Source organism: Pan paniscus, chromosome 4, assembly GCF_029289425.2.
Source record: "Pan paniscus chromosome 4, NHGRI_mPanPan1-v2.0_pri, whole genome shotgun sequence".
NCBI lineage: Eukaryota > Metazoa > Chordata > Mammalia > Primates > Hominidae > Pan > Pan paniscus.
The window spans coordinates 118,372,949-118,400,079 of NC_073253.2; the positions used below are offsets into that span (position 1 = coordinate 118,372,949).

Below are 27,131 nucleotides of genomic sequence, written 5' to 3' on the forward strand. Positions count from 1 at the left end.
AGCCAGCCTTTCTTTCTCCTCCCGCCCCCCTCCTTTCACCTGCAGCCCACCCCCCACCCCCATCCATTTCCTAGGAAAATAAATCTCTGGGAGGAGGCAGGAAGAGTGGATCTCAGCGAACCCTTCTGAATAAATGTCTATATTAATGAATTATTAACTCAGCCACCCGTGACCTTAAACCTAGAAGCAGGAGCACCCAGGGCAGAGCGGAGAGCTGCTGAATCCTTTATTGGAGTCCTGTCAAAGGCAACCGACCATTTGTTCCACTCCCCCATCAAGAAAAAATAATATGAAAGGCAAAGTTTTGAATTGTATGTCAAACGGAATCAGATAGAGGGTCTCCTGGACAGAACCCCCTTCTCTCCTCCTACCCCTTCTGCTGCTCCCTCCCTACCCTGGCCTCCAGCTCCATCCTTCCCCTCCCAGCTCAGGGTACAATGGGCTTCCCAAGGATAATTTTCGGGGCGAAAATGCTCGAGAAAATGATGAATTTGGGTAATTTATCGATCCTGGCTCCTCTTCCCACTTGTTTTATTTTAGAGGTCATTAATCAATGAAGAAAAACACCACCGTGTCCCCCCGTTTGCATTTAATACACTCAAGGCTCCTTATTTATTCCTCTGGAACAAATTCCCAGCAAATATTCACCCATCGATTTGGGAGCGATGGATTTTTATAAAGGTTTGATCGCTTTCTAAGTGGTCGAAGTGATTTGTTTCCGTGGTCTTCTCAGTATTGAAGGGGGTGGCGGAAGCGGATTTGAGGGGGTGCATGTCCTTGCCGTCGGTGGGCTCACTTTCTAAAAACTACGGAGATGCGCCAGGGTGGCCGTGACCAAGCGGGCCCAGGGTCAACTGTGTGAGGGGGAAGCGCCCCTCAGAGCGCGCGCAGCGTCGGGGGTCCAGCTTAGGCCGCTGCGCGCCCTTGTGCGCACCGGGTGAGGATGACGCCGACCCCGCCTCAGCCGAGCTCTGCGGGCATCCCGGAAGCCGCGGTGGAGGCAGGGGCCCCGCCCGGCGCAGTGGGCCTGCTGGGGAGGTGCAGGGGAAGTCCTGACTCCTGGTCTATTCCCTTCCAGACTTTTTCGTTCGCTCCCAGACCTTCAGGGCTCTCCCTCAAACTTTCTCCTGCCCCCTTCACGGGAGGTTCCTGTAGCCTCTGGGCCTTAGGGTCCCGTAAGCCTCGGGATCGACTTGTGCCCGGGGTGGGTGTGGCGGAAGCTTGAATCGGATTACCCAGGTACGCCACCTGTAGACTTAGTGGGCGAGGGGGACTTTGCTACCTTCTCAGCTTCTTCCCTGGCCCCCGCAGCGAGGGGAACCAAATCTCTCCCATGATAGCCCCTCTGGCGTCAGTCTGGACCGAGTGGCTACAGGTTGGACTAGGGTAGGCAGAAGATGCACTTGGCAACTTACCGAACGGTATTTGAATCCGTCTCCATTACTCATTAATGGCGTGACCTTAGGCAACCCATCTAAACTTTCCGAACCTCAGCGGTCCCCATCTACAATATGGGGGTTAATGATAATGCCTTCTCCGCATGTAGGTGGATTAAATGGACATAAAGCGCCTACCCCCGCCCGGCACGTCCAAAACTCTCATTAACAGGTCAGCTAATCTTATTACGAGAGGAACCCTCCCTCCTCCGCTTCCCAGAGTGTGGGCGGCATGAGGCCACGGAAGCAGCTGCTGCAACTAGCATTTCAAAATCCAGAGACTTTCTAATGGTGGCAGGGGGTGAAGGGGTAGGGGGGAGGCGGGGTTGGGACAGGTAGAGGTAGGTTCTTTGGGACTTCCAGTCTTGGGGACCAAGCGCTTGGAACTAGCTGGGTTTGGGCAGAAACAAGAAGGCAAATGACGGGACCGCCGCCGGAGTCCGGACTTCCATCCCTGGAGTTCACTGTCTCTCCCAGGGAACAGAGGAGTGTCCTGGTTTCTCAGCAATGAACCAGGAGAGTGTGAGAAAGAGCATTTGTTTCTTCTCCCGTGGCCCGACAAGCCACTCTTCGGCAGTTCTGCGAGCAGATTAATTGAAACGGGCCTGGAACTTCATCCTCTCCTCCCGATGGAGTTGCTGGAGGTCTGCGGACACTGCCTGGTTAGCCTCCGGGACCACAGCGCCGTGGGCTTTCCCTCGTGGTGTCTGCCTTAAACTTGGGTGCTATCAATCTATCCAACAATGACGGATGACCTTGTCATAACGACGCCAGTCAAAACATTTTCGGTCTAACTCTCTTCCAACCAACATCGAAGCATCCTGAATGAGACCCGGATGAAGTCTGAACAGCACGTTTCCCAGGTTCAGAAAACTTGAGTGGTGGGAAGAGAAAAAGAAACAAGGAGAAATCAGGAAAGAATGGCTATTAATTGCTCAGACTGGCAAGTGCTAAATAAGTTAGGTTGTTTGGAAAAAGATAAATGCCGTTTCTTCTCTTTGCGGTATGGCTAGAACCCCGGCGATGGGAAAGTACCTCCTGAGTCGGTCAATTTCACACACCCTGCCTGTGCCCTCTACCATCTACTACCGAAAATGCCAGGAAGAGCTGGGGGGCAAGTGCCTCATTCGTGGGTGCGAGACTGCATCGAAGGGCTGCCCTGGCACAAAGTCTGGGGAGAGGACATGGTGGAGGTGGGGCTGCACTCCCACCCTGCCCCTCTAACACCAGGTTTTGGGTAGAGAAACCTATGCGTGACCTCCTGGGGCAGCCGCAGGCAGCTGACTGCAAACAGCCTCGCCCGTGTCCCGGAACAGTTGTGCCACCAGACGTAACACTGGATACTTGTCTCCGGGCCCCAAGAAGGAGAGGGAAAGAGCCCTCCAGAAGACAACCCGAGAGGGGGTCAGCAGAGCGCTGGGTGGAGTGCAGACTCCATTGCAGCCGCCTCCCAGCCCCACGGCCAAGCTTGAGTCCCTCCAGGACCAGCTGCTCTCGGTCCCAGGACCCTCGGTCCTACGCCTCCCTGCACCGACAAGCCTCCCTCCTGGGCTGCAGACAGAGGGTTTCACTGCAGCGCGCAACCCGTCCCGCTCCGCCCCCAACTTTTCTCCCCGGAGGATTTATGTTAGAGGTTGCGTGGCGGGCGAGTGGACTCTGGCACCCAGAAGCACTTCAGGAAAAACTGAGCCGGGCAAAAGCGCAAACCCGGTCCTGGCGGCGCGGGCTTGCTCCAGCGCGGACACCACAGCGTGTGCGGAGATGCATTCCGGTTGCCGCATTTCCACTGCTTTCAAGATCAGGGCACTGAGCTGGGACCCAGAAAAGACATATCATGGGCAGAAAGAGACAACAGGCTAGCGGCAGACGTCACGCCAAAAAAACAGGGGATGGGAGGGCGGAGGAGTTTGTGCGGGAAAGGCGCTCTGGCGGTGCTCTGGCGGTGTGGGTCGGGCCGAATTAGAACTTCCTTCTTCCCTCTCCCCTCCCCTTCTTCTGGCCTGCCTCCCCTCCCCCCTCCGTTCTCTCTCTCTCTCTCTCTCTCTCTCTCTCTCTCTCTCTCTCTCTCTCTCTCTCCCCCCCCTCTCTCTCACACACACACACACTCACTCACTCTATTTTGTGCTGTCGTAAAACCCACGTGTCCAGCCGGGAGGCTGCCAGAGCGTGGAACCAAGGAGCCAGGACGCGGCAGCGGCCAAGCGCAGCAGCCCACGGCGGTTGAGTCGGGCGCCCAGGTCCGTCCGCACTCTCGCGCCCTCCGCGGGCCTCCCAATTTTCTCCCTTGCAGGTCGGGAGGTTTCCGGGCGGCACAATCTCTAGGACTCTCCTCCCGCGCTGCTTAGGGGCATGTAGCGCACCCAGGGCGCACACTCTCGCGCACCCGCACGCTCACCGAGACACCCGCACGCACCCACCGGCAGCACCGAGTTTTCAGGTAAGGTGAGGCTCGTCTGGGACTTAAAGAGTCTAGGGCTTGGTAGATAGGAAGGTTGGTGGTCCTAGGTTGGGGGCGGGCGGCGAGACTGTTCTGCCTCCTGGCGCCTGAGGCCAACGCGGCTCGGGCGCTGCGCCACGCCGGCTCGGGTCGGCTCCGGGCGCTGGCTGAGGGCGGGGGCTGCGTCCTGCAGCCGAGTTCTACCGGGCAGCGCCCTCCTGTCGGGCCCCAGCATTGCTGGATGGGAGCTGGACGCTGCGATCGGGGAGGCAGAGCAGGGTGCACACAGCTCCCTCCGTGCGGCGCCGCAGCTTCGGAGTAAACTTTGCGCCCAAGCGGAGTTGGGAAGAGGGAGCCGCGGAACCGGGCGGCCGCCGGCTGAACCACCGGCTCGGGCACCTTCTCCAGGGTCCCAGTGGCCCTCTTCCCGGCCCCTTTCGTCCAGCTCACGCGCCCCCTCTTCCCTGCCCTCTGCCCCCAGTTCGAGGCGCCGGACATGCTGAAGCCCGGAGACCCCGGCGGTTCGGCCTTCCTCAAAGTGGACCCAGCCTACCTGCAGCACTGGCAGCAACTCTTCCCTCACGGCGGCGCAGGCCCGCTCAAGGGCAGCGGCGCCGCGGGTCCCCTGAGCGCGCCGCAGCCTCTTCAGCCGCCGCCGCCGCCGCCGCCGCCCCCGGAGCGGGCTGAGCCTCCGCCGGACAGCCTGCGCCCGCGGCCCGCCTCTCTCTCCTCCGCCTCGTCCACCCCGGCTTCCTCTTCCACCTCCGCCTCCTCTGCCTCCTCCTGCGCTGCTGCAGCCGCTGCCGCCGCGCTGGCTGGTCTCTCGGCCCTGCCGGTGTCGCAGCTGCCGGTGTTCGCGCCTCTAGCCGCCGCTGCCGTCGCCGCCGAGCCGCTGCCCCCCAAGGAACTGTGCCTCGGCGCCACCTCCGGCCCCGGGCCCGTCAAGTGCGGTGGCGGCGGCGGCGGGGAGGGTCGCGGCGCCCCGCGCTTCCGCTGCAGCGCAGAGGAGCTGGACTATTACCTGTATGGTCAGCAGCGCATGGAGATCATCCCGCTCAACCAGCACACCAGCGACCCCAACAACCGTACGTAGCCGCAGCCCGCGCGCTCTCTCCCGGGGCGCCGGCGCCGGCGGGCGCGGGTGCCTGTCAGGGAGGCGGGTCGGATAGGAGTGACACGGGGCCGGGTGGGTGGGGAGCAGCTGGTCCTGGCCGCTGGCCCGCGCCTCCCCGATCTCTGTGACAAAAGTTTTCTGGCGTTGGAGAAGGAAAGAGAACGGATGGGACGGCCGGTGGCACTTTGGGGTTCCCTCTCCCTCCCTCTCCTCACCTGCTTCACAGTCCCAAGTGTTTGGGGCCGGAGTCTACCGTGGACCCGGCCTAACAGACCTCTGCCCTCCCGCCGGACAGTGCCCGGGGCCAGGCGGGTACTGGCAGCGTGTGACAGGGGGTGTCTGGGTCAGGCCCTGCCTGGCCTTAGCCGGGACGAGGGAGGGACCCTCAGCGTCTCTGGGGAGCACGCAGACCAGGGCTTGTTTTTGCTACTCTCCACCCCACCTCTGGAGGGGTCATTTTCGGGCCGCGGGGTTGTGGGGGAACCGGCGGGAGCTGTTCGCTGGCCAGGCCTCACTGGAGTAGGAATTTTAGATGAAACTGAGTCCGTTTCTCCTTGAAGGCAGGCAGTATTCTTAGATCTACTATTCATTTAAAAAGAAGGAAAAGAAAAAAAATGACTGCTACTTACTGAGAAGAAAATTTCTGTTCTCCTCCGATTCCGCTGATCCCGCTTTATCCGCGCACCTTTGACCCCGCAAACATTCATAACCCATGTTGGTTTATGTATTTATTTTTAGAAATTAGGGTGACTGTAATTTAGTAAAAGACGCTTACTCCCCTCTTCCTCCAAGTTAATAGCAAATGCCTAACTAAACATCAGAATTCCTGTAGCTTCGGTTTCTATATTCACAATTTGAAACGCTTATCACAAGTACAGTTCCATTTGGCGGTTTTGAAGCAAAACTCTAAATGAAGATCAAGCAATATGTACTTCTTTATACCTGCTTCTTTTTGATAATTTCAGAAGTTATACTGTGTTTACACCTATACTGTGTTGGGAGTGTTAAACGTGCTCCCAGAGACTTCTGGAGATAACATTAAAGTGTGTTAAGAGCGTCAGATTGAAAGCAATACAGGATTTGAAAGATCAGCATTCATTCAGCTATTTTCTTCATCTCATTCCTTCGTCTGGCTTCTGTATGAGTAAAGTTAATTTAAAACATTTATTTTTATTCAATTTTGAATAAGTTGCTTCTTGCAAAATGTCTACCGCTCTGTGAACTTCTTAATTCGTTGTAAAAGCAAAATAAGTTCAGTTATAGCTCTTTAAAGGATTCCCTAAGTCGTTGATTTGATGAAAAAAAAAAAACACTGGGCAACTGCCTCGTGGTTGAGGTCTATGAATATTTTCATTATGTTGGACATAGCTGTGATGGAGATAATAATTACCAACAGAAAGAGCAATCGTATTTACTTTTTTCTTTATAAAGTTTGAGAGTAAAGCACTGGCTTAAAATAGTGGTTTCAACTCTAATTTTGCTGTGCAGTTGAGAAGACTTGTATTTCAGAGTTTCAGAAAGTTTTACAACATTATACTCTCCCAACAGATTTCAAAAAATACTTATCTCCTACTGAATTTCTTGAATGTGTGTTTTTGAAGCAAGTATTTTAAATTATGAAATAAAAAGATTTTTAAACTGCCTTGGAAAAGGTATGTCTTACTGCTAAGTGAAATATAGCCATTGCAGGCTGAGAATGCTTCATCAATCTTGCAATTTCACTTCTGAATTAAATATATGCTAGAGAAGTCACCAGCAGTACACCCCAAATCCCTGGCTGTGTGCTGAGCTCCTGTACTGTTTACAATGCAGTCTGGAAAATTAATACGTTTTCACCAGAGAAAACAGACTAATTCGAGAAAGAATTAGGATAGATTCCTAATTAATATATGGGTATTGAACCAGTTTATTGCCTGGGTAACTTTTTTCTCTGGTTGGAGAAAATAAATTACAATTTTATTTAAATAATTTATATTGTGTTAATCTTCTGGTATCTCCTTTTGAGCCAACTGGATTGTTTCAGTGTTTGAAGTGCAGGGGAAAAGACAGAAGGGAAAGAAAATTAGATTGTCCTATTAGAGTTACACCCCACGTTGCTCACTAATTAAAGGGCAATTGAGAAAGAAAATAGAAAGCTGAGATAGCGCTGTGTAATGCTGGGAGACGAGATCTCCCATTCTTCCAGGAACTTCTCTGGACAAGCAAGCTTAGGCACTCATTTGAAGCCATGGGATGTACTTTTACAAAGATGAAACGTGATTGAGTTTAATCTAAGTAGGGGCTTAAAACAAGTCAGAAATGCAAATAGTGGGAAACTCGTTTCCTTTGGCAGGGGAAGTTGGCATAATGGTTATTGAAAGGCTGTGAAAAACAGAAGCTTCTCCTCATTCTCGAGTTGTATGTGAGTGGAGGTGGAGTGAAAGGAAGGGTGGAGGCAGAGGGAAGCTCCTATTAATTTATCATGTATAGATTTCCCTAGTTTTTCTTTTAGTTTTTTTACCATCTCCCTCTAAAAGAATTCTGTGAAGTGACCACTTAGCATTGCTTCATTTTGTCACTTCGTACTTAAAAGGATAGGTATTGAGTTGTTTTCTCTTTTTCTCACAAGGCGAAATAAAAAGGGCGGGATGCGGGGGTGCCTCCTTACTTCTCCCTTCCCTTTAGCAAAGTAACTTTTTGCCTAGGATCAGCAATACATATCATTGCTCTGTAAGAAAAGAACTTAGGAACACTAGTTTCACCTTGAAACTTTATTGGCATCTATGGCAAATGTCACAGTGATGGGGCTTGTAGCTCTCTTTCGTTCTAAAAGATATTAAAACAGCAGAAACTGCAAGCTACCCGGGTGAGCTTTTCCAGTATGTTCCTAACTCCGTATCAGTTTACCCTGTGACTGAAGTACAGTTTCCACCGAAGCTCTGAATGCTCTGCTGTTGCTGCTGCTGCCGCCTTCTCTTAAAAATCAAGTGGTGCCTCCTGCGATATAAATGGGGGATGGGGCCCTTCCTTCCCCGTCTAATATTACTGCCCTCATTTGCTGCTGGGCTGCCTGAAGCCATTGATTTAGTCAGGCTCCATCGGAGTGGCCTCTTCCCGGGTTCTGGGAGCTGGTGCGTTGCCTGCTCTTGAAAAGTGGAGAGAGACAGTCACAGGGCGCGCCTGGCGTTTCTGAGTAGCATCCCGGCTGTACTCTCAGCACAGCCCATTAGTTTTTCAGGCCTTTTTTGTAAAGATGTGCTTCCCTAGGACCTGGGAGGGAGGCGGGAACTGAGCCACTTTGGGTGTCTCGGGGGAGAGTTGGACCACTTTGCAAATTCCCTAGTTGGGGGAGGGGTCTCTGTCCCCTCCCGATTTACTGGAACCCTCCTGCGCAGGGAACAGGCTGGAAACAGCGCCGGTGTGTGCATGGGTGTGGGAGCGGGGCTTGAGGCTTCCTTGTTGGGAACACCAGGCTTTCCAAGGGTTTAGGGGGAGGGGCTGGGGAGAGAAAAGGGAGTCTGGGCCTAACACTGGTTTGTCCGGTTGCTTGCTAAGGGGTCAAGGAAAGAGATAAAGGAGGGCGAGTGTTTTCTGACCTTCCCTAATCCCTTCCCACCCAGGTGGAAAACGCAGGTCCTGTTTGGGCAACTTCGAGCCCAGTGGCACACCAGCAGGCTTTTTGTGCAACCGAGGAACATCCACTGCGCCCCTTCTGCCCTGCGCCTCCTCTGTCAAAGACCAGCGAGCGCCTTAGATTGCAGACCTGGTCCGGGTGGGAGGGAGCTTTGGCTTCAGTGCGTGGGCTTTTGTGTTTCTCTCTCTCTCTCTCTCTCTCTCTCTCGCGTGTGTGCAAGCCCAGCCTCATCCCGTAACACACATGATTTAGCTATTTTACATCTTTCGTTATCTAGCGCCCTGAAACCGAACATACAGCCATATATTAGATTGAGGTTAGAAGAGGTGGCGACTGTTTATTCAAGGTGATAAAATGGTCCATCAGCAGTAATCTCCATCGATATGTGCCACTAGGAGATGAAGGATGAGGGGACAAGCCACAATTAATTGCCCTATAGTTTTGTAGGAGAGAGTGGAGCCAGCCCAGACCCGCTTCGATCTCCTCTCGCGGCTCCTATTCATCATCTCCGCATTGGTATATGGCAGCCTCGCAGGGGCAGGGGCCGGCGAGGTTTATCTCTGCGCAATATTCTCTCACCCTCACAAACTGGCGCTCCCAATTTAATTTATTAATACAGTCATCGGAAGACAAATAAGACCCACATTTTCTCCCTCCCACCTTCTTGCTCTCTTCTTTTTGTCTCTCCCTCTTGGTCCCAGGGTCAAGCCCGCAGCCAGGCAGGGCAGAGAACGCCCAGAGCTTTTGCGATTCGCGGGGAGCTTTAAACTCGCGTAGAGGGAGAGTTCCTGAGAGAATTCCCAGGAGCTGGGCCGCCCCGCAGGGTCGAGACTGAAATCAATTGGCTCCCCTTCCGGCGGCCAGGCAAACCTGCCTCGCCTCTGGATCTGCTTCTAGACCCGCTCCCGGGGCTTGGAAGACCCCTGCCGGGTAGAGGAGGAGGGCCGGGTGGGTGGCGGAGTGCAGTGGGGATGTCGGATCGTGGGTGGTGTCGGCGGCCACGCCTCATGTCAGAAGAGAGCCTTTCGTGGGCAGGAGCGGGGTGGGACCTTCAAAACTCAGGCATCGGCGCTGAGGCCTGGGCGCCCCACCCCGCCCATCGCTCCCTTTCAGCCATCCCATCTAGCCTATAGCTCGAGAAGGCAGTGGGGGGACCGCAGGCTGGAGCCCCGGGGGCGTGAACCCCACGCGAGAAATTCGGGCCCGGATGCTCTGCCTGCCCGCCCTCTGCCCGGCTCCCCAGCCCCCACGCCCCTCCCCGCCTAGGGCGCACGCGGCACTGCCAGCAGGCGGCACTCCCGGGTCCTAGTCGCCGGACTGGGATCGATGGGCGCCGGCCCCTCAGGTCTCGGCCTGCGAGACTGAGGGCCGCGACCTTGGCGGCGGTAGGGGAGGATTTACAGCCGGGGTGGGTAGTGGCGCCCAGGCGGGGAAGCAGGCTTTTCACTTACTCCTTGCTTTCCTATATACAGGGCGGGTGAGAGCCAACGAAGGCGTCGGGCAGGTACTGGGGAGTGAAGATGTGGTGTAGCTGTCACTCCCCACGCGCCTACACATGACTGTTGGCCTCTCCACACACCAAAAGCCCGGAAGCGTTTTATATTTCACCTTTCCTAGAACGAGAAATGAAATTCCAGAAAAGAAAACCATGGCCTGCTTTGCCGCCTTTACCTTAAAATAGATATATTGTAAAGATCTATTGCACTTTAAAGACATTGAAACAACACAGAAGGATAGGAAATGAAGAGTGAAAGTCTCCTCTTAACTGCACTTGGCCTGGCCTTCTGATGCCAGGAGGCGAACAAGTCTGTAACCTAATGACAGCACCTTCCTTTACTCAGAGACGCTTAGACAGGAGCATTGACGGATTTACTCAAGATAGAAGAGGAACCATGGTCTCTTATATTACCTAATGCTAAAATGGCATTTCAAAGTGTGTTGCTTAGAGCATATGAAAGTATCTCCCACAAACGTAAAAAATTATTTATGAATAACAATTATGAACTTGTACAAAAACTCTTCCCCTGATTTTAAGAGAAAGTATGAACATTTACCTGCTTCCTTGTTAGGAACCTAAGTAGTTGTATTATGTATTGCTTGGCTTGGAATGCTCTGTGTGTGTATATATAATATAATGACATATATTATATACATTTATACATAGTTTGGCCGTCTCATATAGCCTGCTTCTCTTTCAAACCTTTTCATGTAGGTGTTTATACTCTGCTAGAATGTTTGTCTTCTTAAGCATATTTGTCAATCCCAAGAAATGTTACTTGTTTTTAATATCCTCAAGCTACCCTGAGACTCAGACATAAGTTAGAACCCAAATGTTTCAGCCGGGGGATTTTGTGTATTAAAAAATAACATTGGAATATAACATGTATCTTGATGGCAGTTGGTCAACTTTTCTGGCAGAATATTTTGATATAGCATGGAGTGGTTCACAAATTAAGAAGACCCCTGTTGGGTGGACTAATTAAAGTTGATTGACTTTGTCTAGCCTGCTGTGGACCTAACACACAGATAGTCTTCTAGATATTGGGAGAGCCTCAGTTTTTCACTTTTAATAGTAGCATAATGCTACTATTAAGTTTTTCAACTCTTTATGGAGACAAATGAAACAATAAGTTGAAGACGGCTTTAGAGGACTTCTTGGAGAAAGGCCTTAGCCACAGTTTTATTATCATGCATTACAAATATTAGAAGTGTGCTTTTTGTCTATGGAGGTAGTGGCTGGAGTTGGTACCTATGCTGATGTCGTTGATGGGATGACACGTGTGGAGAAGCATGTTGGAAGTTGACTGTCTCTGGCACAGGCTGCTAGGGAATGAAAACTAAACACTCTTCTCACCATTTGCATCATTGAGTCAAGCAGAAAAAAAAAATCAGTTAAGCAACTCCCTGGAGTGACTTATTTCTATTTCCATGGGCATATTGCCTTTGCTTATTGTCATTTGCTTTTAGCTATTTTTGCAAAGGTGCTGAAAGGCTGTCTCTGAAGTCAGACAGTAACATTCAAAATTATAGACATTATCTATATATTTTCCTATCCAATCTCTTACTTTAATGTCCGAAAACACAAGAGTGTGGGAAAGAGAGAAACCTCCATAACTCAATCATGCTACAGCAATTTTCATGGCCCACAAAGTTACTTCAGTGAAATATTTCAGTTCAATTGAGTCATGAGTTTGAATGTTAAATTCCCCCAGCTTTCATTAGTCTTTTAAAAATCTCTGGGTTTAGAGGCCTTGCAGTCAGGCAGCCTTGACTGTGAATCCTTTCTCTGCCACTTTCTAGCTTCTGGTTCTTGGTGGAGTAGTAGTGCTTGGGAATTGCTTTATCTGCAGAATGGGAATCATGATAGTTAGATAATATGCTGGTTGTTGGTTCTAGACAGGTGTCTGACACGTGGTATGCACTGTAATTGTGTTTATTGTCTTTCATGTAATTCCCAAAATGTCTTGAAGTTTTTATTTTCACAATCAATAAGCTTGAGAGGGTGTGTGAAGTGTGTGTGTTTCAGAGGAGTTGACATATGGATAAGTGTGAGAATACTCCCATCCAGGCCCTGGGGTCAAAAGCAGAGTCTGGAAGAATTTTAACAATAGTTTGTGTTGCTGGCAGAGGAGGGACAGAAGAGGGCCTTTGTGCAAGGGAGGCCCAGCGGCATGGACGCTTCTCTGCTTTCCGAAACAAGTTGTTGCTTTTCACTTCAGAGGTCTGGGGACATTTCTGAGAAGCTTGCAGCCCTCATTCTTCCAGCTCTCTTGGGAGGAGTAGAGGAGTAGCTGCTGACTGAGGCGAAGGTTTGGCTGGCTAGAGCCCCCTCCAGTGAGACAGGAGGCTTACATAGTCAGCCCTCCTTTGCTGTGAAGCAAATGGCAAATCGAGGGCTCCCTTACCATGCTGGGTTGCGATTAGCTGTTCCTGACACAAACGTTTCATACAGATTCATAAGTTTCTTGGGCATTTCGGTCATTTCAGCAGATAGGGCACATCCAGGGTGATCCACCAGGCCTGGCTGCAGCCAAGGCCACCCGCCGCCGCGCTCTGGCGCATCCATCGGTGGCCAGCTTTCACCGTGTCTGCCAGGCGGGACTCGCCAGGTGTCAGGCTCAGTGCCATAAGCCTGACACTTGCGCGGGGTCGCCGTGGCTCCTCAGGGAAGCTGGGCCAAGGAGGCTGGGTCGCGCCGGCGGGCGCCGAGGCCACCTTCTCGGGGCAGGCCATCCGCGCTGAGGCGCAGACACGGCGGCTCCTCCAGGCCCATTAATAACCCGGAGGGCGCTGCGATCCGACAGCGCAGTCGCCACAGGCTGTATTTCCCGTGGCCGCCTGCCTCCTTCCAGCCCAGTTCGAGTGGAGGGATACTGGGCGCCCACTACCGCCCGGCCCGGAGGGTGGGGGTCCCTCTCGCGCAGGCTGCTTTGGAGAGTGTCGGAGAGAGACAGCTTTATCTACAGCTTCACCCATTGTATAGCACAACAGAATCGCATTTAGCCTGGAGAACAGCCGTCGGGGCAGGAGTTGGTGCCTTCTCTAACAATTACGCTGATCGTTAAATTTGCTATTCATTTCTTTCCGGCGTCTAGGGAGAGCGTGCACACCAAACCCTCCAGAACAGCACCCCCGTCCCCCACCCCGCCCCACCTGTCCCCGCCCTGCTTCAGTGCCTGGAGGGAGAACTGACTGGTCGCTTGAGGGACCCCATTTCGGGCGCGCCCTTGGAGTCCTGGGGCTGCGGCTCCTGCTCTACCGGGCTGCAGGCTTGCTCTGCCCTGTCCCGTGGCGTTTGGGAGGCAGTCGAGGAAGCCTCCGAGTCTCTGGGTCGAAGGAAGTGCGAATGGCACCCGCGATAGACTGGTCGTCTCCCCCACCCCGCCCCGTCTGGTGATTTTAAATCGTCTCCTGTGTAATTGTAAAATGAGGAAAGCTGAATACCCAGACGACCAGTATAGAATCTCTTCGAGATAGCAGATTGGGCAAGAGACGGGCTTTTTTTTCGCAATACAAGGATAAACACATCCTGAAACTCCAGATAGAAACCTCAGGAATGGGCGAGAGGGTCAGAAGGAACGAGAGACAGTAGGGAAGAGAGAGAGAGAGACAGAGACAGAGGGAGAGATGCAGAGAGACTGAAACGGGAGGAAGAAGCCTGGAACTGTCGCTTCCGTGGAGAGCGGACATGCTATCTGCGCCCAGATCCGAAGGCTTTTTGGGGAGCCTGGAGTCCTGGCCCGGTACCAGGCAGATCTGGGTGCGGCGAATTCCAAGGGAGCGGCGCGGGTTCTCTTCTCCTCCTCCTCTGAGTTGCTTCGGTGCCCCCAAGGCATCACCTTCCTCGAAGGTGGCTTACCCAGGCGGGCGGTGATGCTGTTGTCTCGGGAGTTTACTCAAAGATGGGCCGCTCGGGGCGGCCGGATTAACCCGCTCCCTTCCCTTCCTCCTTCTTGTCTCCCGCAGGTTGCGACATGTGCGCGGACAACCGCAACGGCGAGTGCCCTATGCATGGGCCACTGCACTCGCTGCGCCGGCTTGTGGGCACCAGCAGCGCTGCGGCCGCCGCGCCCCCGCCGGAGCTGCCGGAGTGGCTGCGGGACCTGCCTCGCGAGGTGTGCCTCTGCACCAGTACTGTGCCCGGCCTGGCCTACGGCATCTGCGCGGCGCAGAGGATCCAGCAAGGCACCTGGATTGGACCTTTCCAAGGCGTGCTTCTGCCCCCAGAGAAGGTGCAGGCAGGCGCCGTGAGGAACACGCAGCATCTCTGGGAGGTAAGTGGCCGGCTGCACAGCGCCTCCCCACCGAGCAGGAGCCTTGGCCAGCAGGGAGCCTTGGCCGGCAGGGAGCCTGGCCTTTGGCGGTGGCAACTGCGAAGAGAGCCTCCCTTGGCCCCCAGAGGGTAGTGGAGAATAGATTTCTCTGGTCCTGTAGATGCCTGGTGTCTGAAGCACCTGCAGTAAGGAGGCTGACAGATCTGGGACTGACACAATAGCAACCCAGCCAGGGAAACAGCCTACAGGTGTCTGAAGACAGAGTCACCTTAACCTGCCTCCATTCCAGCTGGAATGGATTTGACCGTTGGTCTCTGTGAATTTTGAGAAAAAGAGAAAACAGCTGAGGAGATGGAGCAGCGGAGGGTGGGCATTAGAATGTTTGAGCTGGGTGACCTTTATGTCCCATTCCAAGCACTTCCAGTGTGTTTCTGTGTAGTGAGCAGAAAGGAACAGAAGCATAGAGGGGAGGAAGGAGAGGCTGGCCCCTTTTCTCAGATAAAAACAATTTTGTCAATGTTGAACGTGAGAGATCACATGTTTCACAACTTTCAAAGGGCCCAAAGTAAGCAAATTATATTGGGAATCAAAGGGCCCAAAATAAGCAAATTATATTGGGAATCAGAAATCGCAAATTCTGCTGCTTCTCTGACGAACGGAAATTATGTAATCTTCATCAATATGGAAAATCAAAACATGGGAACACTGTGAGCACTTTGGTGTAACCCAATTGAGGATAATACTTTAATGGCACAATCTTACCTGAAGCAATTATTTAAAAATAACCTATTTGAAAAATGTCAGCCTGAGGTTTCTCCCAAAACATCATGGTGGATTATTGAGGTTCACTTCTGCAGAGATAGATGCCTATCATTAGGTCATCCCCCTACCAATCTTAGCCACCTCCATCCATGGAAAGTTGCTTATGTAATACAAGATGCCAGAAGTCATACCCTTAAACAATATGTAAATCTGACTAACTGGGCAAGTGGTATAATAAAGTAGGAATAGCTAGAAAATAAAGTTTCTTAAATGCCAGGGGTCAAGTTGACAGGAACCCCTGGGCTCCATTAATGCATCGTTTCTGCAAGAGATTGCCTCTCATACTTGGCTTGCTGGCCTGTCAAAATGATCTTTTTCACTGTGAGCTGCCTTATATTCACTAAATAAAGCTCATGGGACTCATTAATCCACTCAAATTTTTGATGAGTGCTCCCTCTGGCCAGCACTATGTTAGGCCATGGAGATACAGTATGAAAAACAGACCTGGTATCCGGAACCCTCCCGTGACTGTTGGGGATGGGGTCCTGAGGCCTGTGTCTGCAAAGCGTCTTTTGATGGAGGAGGAGCTGAGTGTATGAGTCTACAGCCCAGCAGCCCAAAATGAGGACGTGGAAGCCAACGAACTACCTACCCTATAGTTATCTGCTGGAGTGCCCCGGCTCAAAGCATCTGGTTTGGAAACATTTTGGTTTTTGTTTCTGACTAATTGATTGTAACCTCCAATGTGGTTTAAAGTTTATAAAACACTTTTAGGTACTTCTCATGTTCCAGTGGTGTTATTAGGAACTCTAATATCATATAGTTAAAGGTCTGCCAATATTTTTCTAAGAAAATCGCACAGCAATTGTTCAATAGTACAAATTTACTCTACCTGAAGATGTTAAAACTGAACACTATTATATTGCCCTTTGATGCCTATCTATTTTTAGAGTGCCAGGGGACAAAGACATAAACATGAACAAAAATCTCATAGTTCATTGTGGGTTTTTTCCCCCCCAGAAGGCTTTGAATGATTGGGATGTTGGCAGGAGGCCACTACACATATAGACTATAACAATGCATATTAACACTGAAAACTATGAAACCTTTCTTTTCTACCTTTACTTGTACTTGATGAAGTTAAAATTTTGTTGTAGTAAAGAGACTGGGGAATTTAGTCAGTGTTTTTCTTTTTCTTGATACTTCAGTAGATACAAAGTGAATTTTATCTATTGTTCAGGGCATGTGAGTTGAGTGTGCTGGGATGGTTCTTAGAGTTGGTTCTCTGTTAGAAAAAAGACTTGCTGGGTGTATGCTTGGATGATCTACAGGATCCAACTCCTAAATTCAGGACATAATCTATTTTTTTTATTATCTGTAACAACAGTTAGAATAAGGTACATTTGGGAATTGAAGGGATTTTAAAACTTTAGCCATACAAAATGTGTCAGTCTCCTGGGAGATCACGTGAAATGCGACTAACTGGGGCCAGGTAACTTAGTGCCAATATCCATTTGTAAAATAAAATACTTACTTTATAAAATAGGTTTCAGATTTTTATTAGCATAATGATTTTTAAGATACAGAATATGAGTTTAAAATTTTTAAGCATTATGATTTATTTTTATGAAATGACTGTTTGAATTGTTACATTTATAATACAATATTCCAAATGTTAGATTGTTCCTTAAATTTTAGTTCTTTCTTTCAAAGCTAAATTTTCTTCTGAAATTTAAAAAATCACCATATTATTCACATTAGAATCAGTAAGTAGAATACATTGTAGGTCTATCGGAAATGTTTGGCAATAATTGTTTAATGACTCGTGTAATAATTATCCATTTCAAAAACTTATTCTTTTAGGTGTCTTCCAGAATAGCAAGTCAACAAAATGTATTCAAAAAATTAAAAGCAGTTGAATCATGATTATTTTATTTTAAAAGGCAACTGTAATCATTTCTCTTCCTCACATTTTTTCAAGTCATTTGCTGATGAAGAAATGTCTTTTTATTTCAAGTTCAATACTCAGGTCCTGATGGAGCTTACCAGGGTTACTTATCTTTATTTCAGTACAATAAATGGATTGCTAATCTTTTCCCGTCACTATTTCCAAGTAGATGATGGATTTTTGTTTCAGTTTACAGTTCATTGTTTTTAGTATGGTTGTACTTTATTATACACATGAAGGCTTATTACAGAAACAATCAGGTTCACCTTAGTTACTCCTTTTATTTAATCATTAGAAGCTCTATTTTCTTTGTAGAAAAATGACTTTTTGTTATTTAACATACATCAGCCATGGAGAGCTTGTTTGGTTTGTAAGCAGGCAATCATTGTTTTAGTTAATATTTTCTTTGTGTATAATCATAGTTCTTCAAAATACAGCAATTTAAAGGAAGTTAAATATCATTTCATTATATTCAGTACATTTTGACTCTTCTGGGTATTTATGGGAAATTCCAAGAGAGTTGTTTTTTCTTTTTTTGCAATAAGCCAAGGTAATTTTTTATTTTTTATAGTTTAAGAAGATTACAAGCTAAAAGCCAAATAATTAGTCATTTATTTTTGCCAGTTTCTTTTAGAATCAGAATTTTAATGTGTTTTTTAAACAATAATAAATTCAGATACTTTAAAACAAAACATTACAGGGTGCATCAGACAATGACTTGCCTTGGTTATATATATTTATTCCAAGACTTGGATGCATGATACATTTCTAGCTATTTGGACATCATATGAAATAAAATCTTTCTCAATGTTTTCCAAAGAAAACAATCTTTCTCAGCAATTAGGTCTTATTGATGAGAATGAGATAATTTTATCCTAATGTGTTTTCCAATAAAGAAGTGAAAAGGCACATTTGATTCCAACATTTATGAAAACATTATCTCAATTATTAATGTGCCCCCTTTCTCTTGAGATAAATTAATCTAGTTGCACACGGTTTCCTCTTTCTGCTTAACATCAGAATTTAATATGACTGGACCTGAGGAATGTACCCAGTGTATACTTAAAATTCTACTGGAATAAAATACGGAAGTTTAAAATAAGGTTACAGTTTAAGATAGGCTAGAATTACTCAGGCCTTTCAACTCAGTGTCTGACTTGACAAGAAATTTTAGCAAGAATGACAAAATAAATTGCACTTATTTTCACCCTAGAAAAATTATCCTGCTAATTGAAATAATGTAGTGACTTGTTAGTAATACAGTTAAGATACTAGAAAGGGCTTTAATTTTACAGAACCTGTCTTCTCTTTGCCTGAGTAAATTTGAGTGTCTCGTTTTCATTTGCACTATGTGGAAACCTTCATTATTTTTCTTCAGAAAATCAAGGGGGATAACATAATGTGAGCCTTTTTGTGATTTGGTTTTGTGCCATAATATTTTAGATTTAATAAGAGTTTTGCTGTTAAGCAAATGGTCTATTTTTCATCATTACTGCTTAGCTTAAGTCAAACTATATTAATGAAAACCAATATTAAAAATATATTACACATTGCTAAATGTTTATATTTCAAAACCATCATAGGTAATTGGTTCTAGAAGAAAATGAATTGATTTCATATTTTAAATATATTATGTATGTTTCTATAAATGACTCAATTTCATATATACAGTACTATACCCACTTATATGTATTTAGATGTTGAAAAAATTATTTTAAATTAATCATTTTCAATTAAATTAGAATAACTTAAAAGTTGTCGCAGTGATAGTACTGTAATTATATATTCCATGTTCTGCTTTATAGACTTTGGCTCATTTTGGCGTGATTCACCAAGACACTAGGGGATAGAATTATGTAGCTGTCGCAGTTATATTGAAGTAAAAATCATGTTTTTCAGCAATTTATCATTTAATATAATAGTCTGCCTGTCAGTTTGGTTTTGAATATGTCAAATTTGTGAAATTCAAATAATTTCTCCTTAAAAATAAACCATAGTAATGCTACTATTATGTTTTAAATTATGCAGAGTAACAGCTGGTGTATCTCTCTGGCTTTGCCTCATTTGATTTGAAGATGTCTTTTATAGTGGTGCCTATTTGATAGAGTGTGAGCATTTTGTAGTTTTACATAAACTGTAAAACCATCTGCCACCACTTGGAATGGTTTCCAGCATTGTGTTAAAAGTCAAAACTTAGTACTTTAAGTTGCTTTGAAAATGTCCATTTAAAGTTCTGGTCCTTTTGGTTTATGTATCATGCTGCACAGTGCCACCCTTGGTTTTCTAAGTCCGAGAATAATTCTGCTTTAAAAAAAATTATAACAGCCATTTGGACATTCTCACATCAGTGAGGTTTAATCCCAACATGCATGTGACACTACAGTGCTTTAGCTGCAGATACTTTATAAAGACTGATGAGTTCTGTATCCACTGGATTATTTTTCTCATTAGTTCAGTTTATCTATTTTTACAAATTGCTTCTTTTATCAATAGCATTTTCTCAATATGAAGAAAATAATTCACAAATATTTACTGGTCCATAACTGCATATTTTCTTACACCATGTAATTTTTTTTCTTTTCCCACACTGACTTAAAAGTAAGGTATAAAAAGAGAAATCAGTATCTCAGAGGTTAGTGGGTAAATGAAACCTGCCCTCCCCAGTCACTGCCTGGCAGCAAGTGATCTGATGGAAATGTCATACCGTAACACTGGTCCCAAGAAGCCTGCAGGGGAATCTTCTTATTTCACTGTGTAAATTAAAGCAGTTTTAATTTGAGAATACCTATTGTGTTACCCAGAAATCACTTACAGTTGTAGTATAATATGGATTAAAAATTGTTGTGATTGAATATGAAAAACTACACGTTACTCAGCTGGGGAATATGCCTACAATATCAAAGTCCTCTTGTCTCAGAAGATGGATTTAATACACTGGTAGTATGGGAAAAACCATTTGCTATTCTAAAGAACCCTATATGTAGAACAACTATGAGCCTGCCTCCTTCGTTCTTTTTCTTTCATTCTTTTTTAGGATCGTATATACCCCAAGATTTCATTAGTTCAGACATTCCTTGTATATTTACACAAGAAATACAGACTTCGGTATAAGTACTTAGCATAAAAGTCAGAGAAGCCAGAGCAGAATATACTTTTCCTTGTAAGCATTTGCCACCTCACTCAAATAAGTTACAGAATTCCATTATCCAAATTGTTGCACATGTGTGACAGAGGTTGACCTTTCGTCATGTCAATCCTTTTTGTGTAGGCCCCAGGCTCCAGCCTAATGGCTCAAACCCTGATTTACTCACTGTAATAAGGGCAGGAGGTCGAGCAATTGTCAGGCTGCCTGTTCGTACTCTTCTTGGAGCCTGGTTGAAGGCTGTTAACACAAAGCTTTTCAAAGTGAATTTACAACCAGCACCACTGACAGAGGCCAATCAGTGCACCATAAATGTCAGGTTAGTGAGATTGAGCAGTAAGTAAAGTACTGACAGCACACTATTGGCTGGAATCAATTGGCCAAGGTTTAACTGAGAAGAGCAATCTATGTGTGGCGGGCTTAGGGAAAGAGCATAGTGTGCAGCCTGGGTTTCCAGGTAGACTCCATAGATTTACTGGTTAGTGGGAGCATAAGGGTTGGGACATCACACACATTTGCTTCAGCGCATCCAGCATCATCCATGTTGATGTGATGCACAATCCGGGAGTTCAGTGTGGCCGGGCCTCCTGACTCTGAGGCTTGGTGGTAAAAAAATGGCGCAGCATTAGACAAAAAAGAGAGAGAGAGGAAAACTACTACAGTACGAGGCTGTCAGAACTGGGGGACACATCCAGTGCATTACAGTTCAATGACAGGTAATTTGTTCAAATTCCAAAACTGTAACAGGGATTTCCACAAAGATACAGACACAAATAAGCTTGCTCTTTTGCTCTTCCAAAGGCTCAGCAGTGTGAAACTTTCATGGAAGTCACTAATGAGTGATTATGGGTTGAGGGTCTGAATATCCATGAGATGTGGTTTCCCCACCAGACGGAATGTTTTTATCATTTTGCGTAATGACAGCCTGGACAACAATTCATTTAGCTTTGAAGGCATCAGCATGAAAACAGAGGAATCCATTAAAATGCTGTATGCAAGGATTTATAAATTAGGCAATTTCCTTGATTATTGCAATCATTTACAAAATTGATCATTCCAGTGTGGTATAGACAGATTTCAGCAATGATCATTGACAACAAGCACATTCCCTGATATCTATAGCTGCTGGTCACTAAACCAGGTTACTCTTCCCCCCACCCTGCTGTTCTTGGTCTCAAGGTCAGGTGGACTTTTCAAGGAATCTTACAATTATGAAATTTCATTTGTCTTCAGAGGAGACCCACCTAGGCTGTGAGAGCAGGTGCAGATTGTTTTAAAGTTTACATCATTGTTTTTGGAGTTGAATTGTACTTTTGGGGGAGGGTTTTGATCATACGTATATGCTTCAAATCAGTAGCACAGATTTTGATATGATGCCAATTTAAAAGGAAATAATTTTTGCAAATTTCACCTGTAAATATTTGTTTGATTGCAGATCTAAAATTCAATAATGTATTTTATTTGTTGGTATTTAGAATTCTAATTATCCAACAGATATATTGTGGAATCACTGGATTTTAGGTCAATTAATTTTAGAAGGCCTAATACATTGTTTCAAGTGTGAAATGCGCAAAATGCTGCAGGTTTTCCTATACAAGAACATACACACATCAAGTTCACTTGGTGCTTTATCACTAGCCACAAACCACAGAGTTGCTTTTATTCCTGAAATATCAGAAATGGGCATGCCACATGAATCTGCAGGGCTCTTTCCAATGAAAGCTAGCCATGTGGTTTATGCTTAGTACAAAATAACTGACTTTGAGACATTTGTTTTTAATCATCCTTTTGTTTTCAGTCATCCTTTTCTCCCTTTAAAACTTTAACACAAACTGGGACTTGTAAAATAATAACACTTTAGAAAATTGTTTAACACAGTGTTGGGAATACAAACAATTTTTGTTCTGATTTTTGTCCTGTTTGTGAATACATAGTAATTTGATCTCAAGGTAGTTCTTTGTTTAAAAGGGGAAATGTTGTGTTTCAGGAAGTCCAGTGGTTTGGTGGCACCTTGCCTTTATTTGCTAATGTTGCCTAAGTCAGAAGTTCATTTTCGTTTTTAGTTAGTTGTAAAACTGACTACTTAGAAATTTAGTAAAAACGTAATATTTTCAGTCAGTGTCTTGATACTATCTCCTCATTTTTAATTAATTTTTTTTCACAGCATTTCTGGTTTCTGTTAAGACTTAAAAGCTGCGTGGTTAGCTCTGACTTGGGTGAACTGTGATGAGGCACTCAGTATAACACATGCTTTTCCCAGTGCCTCTGTACATTTATTTAATAAACCAAAATCTACAGCATGCAATTGTGAAATAATGATATGGGATTTGGCCCATTTTATTAAAATGAGCAGTGTTTTTCACTCTCTGTGGTCATTTTAAATTAAAGCTGCCTCAGATAATGAAGTGTCTTCTATAGAAACATCCAGTGTAATCTAATTCAGTAGAAACGTCTTAAGTGCTTTTTAATTGGAATCAAATTAAATGTAGTCAAGTCATGTTTTCAATGTCTTGTAAAGCACCAAGAGCTAAATATTGTTAGCACACCTGGAAATATTAATGTTTATCACGAAAGAACAGCATTAAATTATGAGATATCCATGTATACTTCAAAATGGTAGATAGCTCCTAAACAAATTCAAGGTTAGAATACAATGCTTTTGGAACCTGTTGTGTTTGTCCCAAACTAATATTAAAATTTATTTATGATATTAAAATACACAAATAGTTTCTGGGGGTAAGAGTCCTGAAAAATATTGGGCTACTAAGGAAAGCACTTAATTTCAATTTGTTGCAATTAATTGCAGAGTAAAATTTGACCCAGATAATCCACAAAGTGGAAAATCTCAAAATTAAGCTTAAAAAGTGGAAATTAATTTTTATATTACAAATAATGTGCTCATTGGAAATTCGAACTATGTAAGGGTATAAAGCAGTGGTAACCATTGTTGATGGTTTTCATAATGGGTTTTTGAGACATGATTATATAATATAATATAGATTTATTTCATTGAGTCACAGTTTTGGTAAAAGATATTTGCACTATCTCTTTGATACTGCAAAACATCTTGGAAATTGCAACCAATGGCACTGTTTTCACAGGGTTCCAGTAAATGTTTAAATTTGGCTCACCCATGAATAGATTTTCATTTTGTCTAGTCTTATCCTCTCCACTCTGTATTCTCCTGGTGGAAAATTTTATTAACAGCCTGCAGACCCTTCTGATATTATAAAAACACTTCTACCATTATCTTCATATATTTTATAGCACGTGTCTTTAATAAAAACAAAGCATTTCTGGGGTCTATGAGGAGATTATAATGGTCCCCAGGAAAGGAAGGAGAAAATTTCTGTTTCCTTTATGTACATGAAAGTGTTAACAAAAAAAGGATCAAGTATCTTTGAAATGCTTTTTAAAGTAGGGAGACATTAATTTATCCAGTTGTGGTGAGACATTAGTGAAACAACTTAATTTCTTTATACCTCTTTTTTCCCCACATGTGAAGGAGAGTAATATTGATGGCTATGTAAATTACAGAGAAAATATTGATGACTTTTGTGTAGTAATTGAGATTTTCCCCCATTTTCAGTTCAATTTTAATGGTAAATTTTGTCTCTAGTGGACTCTGCATATAGATATAAAGAGTATCATTATTTGATAAAACAAAAGATTGTATGTATTAATGGTAGACCATGATACATCGTTTGGATTTAATTACTTACTAAAAAATCAAGTTTAAGTAATATTTCAATGTAAATTTACTTAGCAATGCTTACAAATAAAAAACAATTATGTACTAAAGGGATACCATGCAACATGGATGTTAAAAAAAACCCCACTGGATGGCTCTCATTTTTAAAACTGTATTTTTATTGGAGGGCAACACGGATGACTACAAATGTTGGCACATTTATATTTCCTAAATGTACCTGATTTCAGTAAGCAAAATGCTAGCTGAAAATCCTCACAACAAAGAACCGACTTGCAAGATGAAAATGCGAGAATTACTTAGTAACATCCAGAAAAATCATAAGGAAGCCCTAACATGTGAAGGCTTTTTGACCACAGACCTCAAATCAGGAGCAATTCATTAGGTAGGTTTGACACTGGATATTGAATTCTGAATAGAAGATCATCTCAGTGTCCAGCGTATTGTGACCTGTCCATAAATATTAAATGACAACAAATCAACATAGTGGCATATTTGGCACTGTCTGTAAAAATGTGTGTGCAGCCATATGTGTACTTGTGAATACAGACATAACAGTATATCATGCAAATTCTGAATATATGTCACTGTTGACCCTGTGAAAAGCAAGAATTCCAAGTGACACTCTGCAGTTAGAAATCTTAGATGAAAAGATAAACATAATTGCCAAAACGTCATAAAGAACAAAAATTTTGACTAAAATTAATATTTTTCCTGATATATATTTATTTCATATTAATCATTTCCTTTTTTTTTTTTTTTTTTTTTTGAGATGGAGTCTTGCTGGAGTGCAGTGGCACAATCCCGGCTCACTGCAACGTCCGCCTCCCAGGTTCAAGTGATTCTCCTTCCTCAGCCTCCCGAGTAGCTGGGATTACAGGCATCTGCCACCACGCCTGGTTAATTTTTGTATATTTAGTAGAGATGGGGTTTCACCATGTGGGCCAGGCGGCCTTTAGTGATCCACGAGCCTCCCAAAGTGTGGGATTACAGGCGTGAGCCACTGCACCCGGCCTACTTTTTTTTTTTTTTTTTTTTTGAGATGGAGTTTCACTCTTTTTGCCCAGGCTGGAATGTAATGGCACAGTCTTGGCTCACCACAGCCTCCGCCTCCCGGGTTCAAGGTATTCTCCTGCCTCAGCTCCTGAGTAGGTGGGATTACAGGCATGCGCTACTAGGCCCAGTTTATTCTGTATTTTTAGTAGAGACGGGGTTTCTCCATGTTGGTCAGGCTGGTCTCGAACTCCCGACCTCAGTGATCTGCCCGCCTCGGCTTCCCAAAGTGCTGGGATTTCAGGCGTGAGCCACCACGTCCGGCAGTTTTTACTTTTATGGCAACCTAAGCAGGGGTGATACTCAAACTATGTCACGACCAATCCAGGTTAGTCCCTGAGCCTCACATAATCCTAGATTCCCACAGTAATATCTGTGCCCCATGATCTGCATATCAGCTCTGAATCTAGGATAGCTGGCTGAACTTCAGCAAAGCTATTCAACAAATTAACAGTAATAATAATAATATATATTATGTGTAGGGTTTCAGATATGCAAGATGAAAACATTCTGGAGATTGGTTGCATAACAATGTGAATAGACTTAACAGTACTAAACTGTACATTTAAAAATAGTTACAATGGTAAGTTTTGTGTTAGGTATATTTATTTTGCCATAATTTAAAAAAATCTATGTTTTCAATGACTTTCCTGCAGCTCAGTAGGTCTCAACCTCTAGCAGGGAGTCAAGCATAGTGCAGTCTGGGGACCTGCCCCTAAATGATTTGGACTCAGTGGTCCTGGATTGGGGGTCAGGAATCTACTTTGTTAACAAATGTCCCAGGCAGTCCTGAAACTATCCTTAAGAAACAAAACGCCGGCCGGGCGCGGTGGCTCACGCCTGTAATCCCAGCACTTTGGGAGGCCGAGGCGGGCGGATCACGAGGTCAGGAGATCGAGACCATCCTAGCTAACACGGTGAAACCCCGTCTTTACTAAAAATACAAAAAATTATCCGGGTGTGGTGGCGGGCGCCTGTAGTCCCAGCTACTCGGGAGCCTGAGGCAGGAGAATGGCGTGAACCCGGGGGGCGGAGCTTGCAGTGAGTCAAGATTGCACCGCTGCGCTCCAGCAGGGGCGACAGAGCGAGACTCCCTCTCAAAAAAAAAACAAAAAACAAAAACAAAATGCCAGTCTCGTCCTTTCTCTTCCTTGCTCCTTGTGGTTGTTTGCCCCCCTTCCTGCCTCTTCCCTTGTCTTTGTTACTCTTGAGCTCACCTGGCCTCTCTTCTGCTTCAGGTCCACAGTTGGTTTAGTTCTGTTAATAATCCTGTGTTAATTCCAGTCTCTACCTTGCCTTCGCCCCTGCTACATCTTGGCTAATCTGTGGACATTTCCAATCTCCTCCCTTATCACCTCTCCCACCTCCCCAGATATAGATAGATGATAGATGTACATATTAAAGAACTACTAACAGACAGCAAAATGAACTCCCATGACTTCCATCTTTCTGTATTTCAGAACTCCACCTGGCTAAGCATAAGGAGGCAGCCAAAAGGGCAGAAAACACTGCGTGTAAACTGCTGTGTGTAATTACCTCCTAAGTAATCAGGGTGTACTTCCAGAGGAAGTGGCCCACTGGAAGGTGTTTGGCAGGGTACAAAGGGCGTGGGTTCTAGCTCTCACTGGGAGTGAGCTATGTGACCACCTGCAGCACACCTTAAGTCCCTAAGCTCTTAGCAGTGCTGCATCCAGCGACACTGGCCTTTCCACTTCTCCTGCCAGCCCCTTCAGTGCAGTCCTATATCATGTGGAGAACCCATATGTTCCTTGCATGACATTTGTGATTTGCAGTCTGTTAATTTTACATATGCCAGCTTTATCTGCTAATTTGCTGATCTTTTTCCCTCCTCGGCTTCCCATTGCTGCTGTTGATGGAAGTCATCTGAGCATGTAGCCTGTTTTCTGTTCTTTCTCACACCCGGAGAGCTCACCTGTTCTTCTTGTTTCGATTGCTCCCCAAAAGCGATGCTCTCAGATTCAGTATCCCGCACTGATCTGTCTTAAATCTTATATCCTTAGTTGTGAACATCTCCATCTGAAAGTCCTGACATTGTTTCAAACTGAGTTCACTAACTGCTGGCACTCACATCTCCCCTAATCTTTATCCTTATCTTTAATTTATGGTGCTCTCTTAGTCCTTT

General features: G+C 45.7%; 1 protein-coding gene across 1 annotated transcript in view; it reads left to right on the forward strand.

The window, feature by feature from the left end:
* Window positions 1-3,266: 3,266 nt before the first annotated feature.
* The window catches only part of PRDM6 (PR/SET domain 6), a 105,563-nt gene continuing 81,698 nt past the window's right edge, over window positions 3,267-27,131 (forward strand). The window contains exons 1-3 of the mRNA XM_034960414.4: window positions 3,267-3,873; window positions 4,355-4,958; window positions 14,067-14,374. Coding sequence (XP_034816305.2) covers window positions 4,370-4,958; window positions 14,067-14,374 — 897 coding nt within the window. The 5' untranslated portion in view covers window positions 3,267-3,873; window positions 4,355-4,369. The remainder of the gene's footprint in view (window positions 3,874-4,354; window positions 4,959-14,066; window positions 14,375-27,131) is intronic.